General features: G+C 40.5%; 2 protein-coding genes across 2 annotated transcripts; one reads left to right on the top strand and one right to left on the bottom strand.

The window, feature by feature from the left end:
• The first annotated feature begins 38 nt into the window (after positions 1-38).
• LOC131138567 (cytochrome b-c1 complex subunit Rieske, mitochondrial-like) lies at positions 39-1,538 on the top strand. The gene is made up of 2 exons (XM_058087588.1): positions 39-237; positions 819-1,538. The coding sequence occupies exons 1-2, from the start codon at positions 126-128 to the stop codon at positions 1,427-1,429; spliced, it is 723 nt and encodes a 240-aa protein (XP_057943571.1). The 5' UTR covers positions 39-125; the 3' UTR covers positions 1,430-1,538.
• A 263-nt stretch (positions 1,539-1,801) lies between these two features.
• Positions 1,802-3,937, bottom strand: zgc:112052 (protein C19orf12 homolog). The gene is made up of 3 exons (XM_058087589.1): positions 3,812-3,937; positions 3,465-3,627; positions 1,802-3,356 (listed from the first exon to the last, which is right to left on the bottom strand). The coding sequence occupies exons 2-3, from the start codon at positions 3,622-3,624 to the stop codon at positions 3,091-3,093; spliced, it is 426 nt and encodes a 141-aa protein (XP_057943572.1). The 5' UTR covers positions 3,625-3,627; positions 3,812-3,937; the 3' UTR covers positions 1,802-3,090.
• Between the last annotated feature and the right edge of the window lie 880 nt (positions 3,938-4,817).

The raw sequence follows: 4,817 nt of genomic DNA on the forward strand, positions 1-4,817 counted from the left end.
TTCATGTAGGAACCTTCTGTAAAGACACCGTGTTTCCGACACGTCATATTTAGAGTACGACACAGGCGAGTTGTTGTAGCAAGGTCGTGTCCCCAACTACGGGGTTCGTTTATCGAGCAAAAAAAATGATTACCACCGCTGCTCGTTTTGGGGCTTTTGCCCCAGTGTTGCAGGCGACAAAGCAATCCGTCAAACGTGTGGTGTTACCTGGAGTTAAGGACTTCCTGTGTGTTGCTGGTAAGCTTTGCGATCGGGCTACATGCTAACGGCTAATTTAACGTTAGCGACACATTGAAGCTACGTGGGTTTTTTTGTACACTGCGGCGTAGTGTTGTCTTAAAAGTACGCAGATTCGGTTTTTTTTCCTTTTGTCTGACAGACAAGTTTACCCGCAATGTCGAACTATTAAAAGGCAACGCCCGGAAAATAATGTCAACAAGCCTGAAATGAACACACAAAGCTAAACAACGGTTGTATATTACTATGGGAAATAGCTAATGTTAATGTATTTGCGGAAGTGACTGGATGACCTTTAATTGCATGGGGTTAAAGTTCACATTGGACGGTTTTCCAGTAAGTTATATAGCACTAAAATTGACAGTGTCCCCCCTCGGGATGATTAGTTTGGCTTAGTAATTAAAATATTATTTCGACGTCTTGGCTAGTAGCGGAAGGAAAGGGACTAGTTTGTGTGTAACAACAGCACAACACTGTGAAAATATGGCGCCTCAGGAACTAAGAACTGGTTTAAATATCTGAGTGTAATTAGAGGTGTAACGACATTTACATGTTTTGTATTGTTATTGGTTTGGTTTCAGCTCCTGGAGGAACCCGCCTCGCTCACACGGACATCAAGATCCCCGACTTCACAGATTACCGTCGCCCCGAGGTGACCGACCCCAACAAATCGTCCCAGGACAGCAGCGAGGGCAGGAGGGCTTTCTCTTACCTGGTCACCGGGGCGAGCACCGTCGTCGGTGTCTACGCCGCCAAGACCGTAGTCACTCAATTTGTCTCCTCCATGAGCGCCTCGGCCGACGTCTTGGCCTTGTCGAAGATCGAGATCAAGCTCGGCGACATCCCCGAAGGCAAAAACATGACCTTCAAATGGAGAGGCAAACCCTTGTTCGTCCGTCACCGCACGGAGAAGGAGATCGCAACAGAGGAAGCGGTGAACCTCACCGAGCTCCGCGATCCGCAGCACGACAAGGATCGAGTCGTCAACCCCAAGTGGGTTATCGTTCTCGGCGTGTGCACCCACCTGGGTTGCGTGCCGATCTCCAACGCCGGCGACTTCGGAGGCTACTACTGTCCTTGCCACGGGTCCCACTACGACGCTTCGGGAAGAATTAGAAAGGGGCCGGCTCCTCTTAACCTGGAGGTCCCCTACTACGAGTTCCCTGATGACGACACGGTTATCGTGGGATAAATCCATCTGCTCTCTCGACTATATATTATGTATTAATGAAAATAGGTTCTCTATCCAGAGTTCAAAGGTGATTTATTTAATTAACAATAAAGACCTGTTTCCTATGGTATGACCACAATTGCATTATTTCATCCTCTGAGTTAAAGTAGATCTAATAAATAAATCTAAATAAAAAAAATGCCCTCAAAATATAAGACACGGTTATGATAAAATAACCCCAGAGAGTGAGCCTAACATTATGGGACATAATAACGTGCACAAAGTTAACTAATAAGTCACATTAGTCTTCCTTAGTGGAGCCACACTAGTTCCAATGGGGGACTACAGTCCTGCAGAAATGTACTGCATGTTTTTTTTGTTTTTTTTTAAAGAAACATCTTTATTCGTCTCATCGTAAACGTAAAGTGAGGGTTCCAAGAATAAATATAACATCTTAACTCATACTAAGAAAAGGTTGATGAATAAAAAGATACAAATAAGCACAAAAAGCATTAATATCCTGGCCACAATCTGAGTTAAAGTTATAAGTATTGTTTTTAAGCTTGAATTACATGACTGAAGGGGTCTCAAAAATGCGGCCCCCCCGCCTTGATATGAAAATTTAATGTTAGTGCGGCCCGCGCAAGTTTGATATGGATGCTGTATGGTATCATGTACCCAGATAAAAAAAATATTGCGTTTGATTAATGTTCATGTTAAAGGTTAAATAACTGTTAATAGTTATCCTCCCTGTCAGTGTGGAAGTGGTAAGTTTTTGGCGATTTAAGTTTAAAGGAAATAACTTGAAGGCTACCGTTTAGGTCGCTAGCGCTCTAGTTTGCGAGTTAGCATGTGTCTCAAGACCCTGCAGTTGCGCAATATGTTGTAAATAAAGAGTATAAATGTGACTAAAGTTGTGTTTTGTCATGTCTACAGGGCTCTAATAATGCTTTGTTCATTTTAATGTGGAAAAAAAATAATTTGTCTACCCACCAACTATATGTGGTTTCTTAAGTTTTTATTATTTGCCGTTTTATTATTATTATATTTATTTATTACTGATTGATTTTTATTCTTGATTTATTTATTTATTTTTAATCTTATTTTGTGCAGAAAAATAAAAATTAAGATATTTGAGAACAGTGGAATTTTTTATCAGAGCTTTTATTGTAGAAAATCAGAACTGTTTTTAATAAATGCGTTTTTTTGGAAAACCTGATGCGGCCCAGCCTTGCCCAGACCCTAGCTCCAGGGGCCCCACAGGTAAATTGAGTTTGAGACCCCTGATCTAACACAACTTCAGTCATATCATTCAAGCTTAAAACAATACTAATAACTATAACTTTAACTCAGATTGACTCAGAATTAACTCAGAAAATACTGACCTTTTTTCCATTTTTGCATAGCAATGCTAAGAGGTTAAATATATTTAAATAAAAAATTATTTTCTTCTTGTATGTTTTCTTCTGGGTCATATCTGTGTGGAGTTTGCATGTTCTCCCACCAGCTAAAAAATAATATTTATGAAATAAAAAAACTCAAAACATGGTCTGGGTATGAATACTATGCACAAATGCAATGGCACAATTCCCATATATGTGTTGTCACCACAAGGCCGGTGTTGTCAGTGTGGGTTTTAAGGATACCTTTAAGGAGTCTGACACCCAGCGGACCCGTAGACACTAATCCACGTAGTGCACGTTTCCTTGAAGCTCCTTGGTGACATAGCCAAGAAGGGCAGCTGTGAGTTGCTGCTTCAGGCTGCTGTTGCTCATCACAAGAGCCGTCAGCTGCGCCACGTCGGTCCACTGAATGTCTCCAAGGATGGCGGCGACATCGGCGTAGAGCTTCTGCTGCTGCTGAGGACTCAGCTCCATGATGACCTGAGGGAGAGGCTTGAACTGGCCGCTGGTCAGCCAGCAGCCAAGGAGGCCGCCGACAGCTCCACCTGATTAGAGCCGAGAGGTTTAATCAAGTGTTTTTTTCTCATTTTCCATCTGAGTGAAGACAATATTCAATAATAACTAACAGACTCTACTACATCTGTTCCACTCACCCACCGCAATACCAAGAGGACCTCCAACCAGGCCTCCAGCAAAGGCCAGGCCTCCGGCTGCTGCTGCCCCCTTCCCAGACCCCTTCACTGTAGTCTGGATCTGCTGATCAGCAGATAACTCACAGCACAGTTTCATAACATCTTCAAGCCTGTGACACATTATCTGTTATGAAAAAAAAAAACAGAAGCTATCATCAAATTCAAGCAAAACATTCGGGTAGTTAGCATAACTTATGCTAAACTTGTATGATTCTCACAGCTTTATTTAAAAATACAGTTGCTGTACGTACAAAACGTCAGTAGTATTATATCAGTAATCTTCCTAACCGTGAATTATGTCAACATACCTTGTTAAACTACCGGTTCTTCAGAAAAATCGATGAATTATTTGGCATTGTGTTGTTTTCTTTCCACTGTGTTCCGCCATGACGTTCATTCCAGATGCCGCCGTTGGGCGATGACCGCAATGCCTGATGGGAAAATCCACAATGACTCGTCAGTGGGGATAGGCTAATACAGAAAATTTTGGTATCGATTCGATATCAAATTATTAAAGCTACAGTATCACCTATGCTAAATCAACGATATTGGTTTTAATTGAACAATTTCAAATATGAAACGATAAAACAGCACAATATAGGATTATGAAAATAACATAATGACACTGTCTTAATATATAAATATAACATAAAGTGACATTTCCGAACTTTCCCATCACACCTAAATGCAACACAAACACCGCCTCTGGCCATTGACTTTCACTTATTACACAACAACATAATATCATAACACTATTTTTTTGTCTGGGATGTAGTAGTAGTTATTGTGTTCATGAATAAAAATAGTTTTATTGTTTTGGATTTTAATGAGCTTAGTGTGATATTACGATGTTACGTTACGATGTTTGCTGCTAAGAAAACAACGACAGTTGTCTAAAGAAAGAAAGCTCTAGTTATGGAAATGGTTAAATCTCCTAACATTTCGTCGTGCTGTGTGACTACATTTGCTTAACGTGACCTACAAATGCTATTTGTTAATGTTTACATATGCGTAGATGCACAATTACCCACAATGCACCGGGAGGACGTGCAACAAGCTATTGTGTGAAGTTGGCCTGAAAAAGGAAACGTAACGAAATTGTCTTCAAAATAAGAGCTAAATAACGCCTATATTCGAATGCAAACAAACTCATTGAAGAACAATTTTTGATGAAAACAACATTTACAAGACTAGTAATACGTTCATCTGATAAAATCAGCACTTATTAAACTTGTACTTTAACTAGTCAATTCTTGTTATTTTATTCTGAAAAGAAAGCAGAAATGAAACCGGATGTTTCACTTCGACTTAAGA

The sequence above is a fragment of the Doryrhamphus excisus genome, chromosome 11, assembly GCF_030265055.1.
Source record: "Doryrhamphus excisus isolate RoL2022-K1 chromosome 11, RoL_Dexc_1.0, whole genome shotgun sequence".
NCBI classification, from domain to species: Eukaryota; Metazoa; Chordata; class Actinopteri; order Syngnathiformes; family Syngnathidae; genus Doryrhamphus; species Doryrhamphus excisus.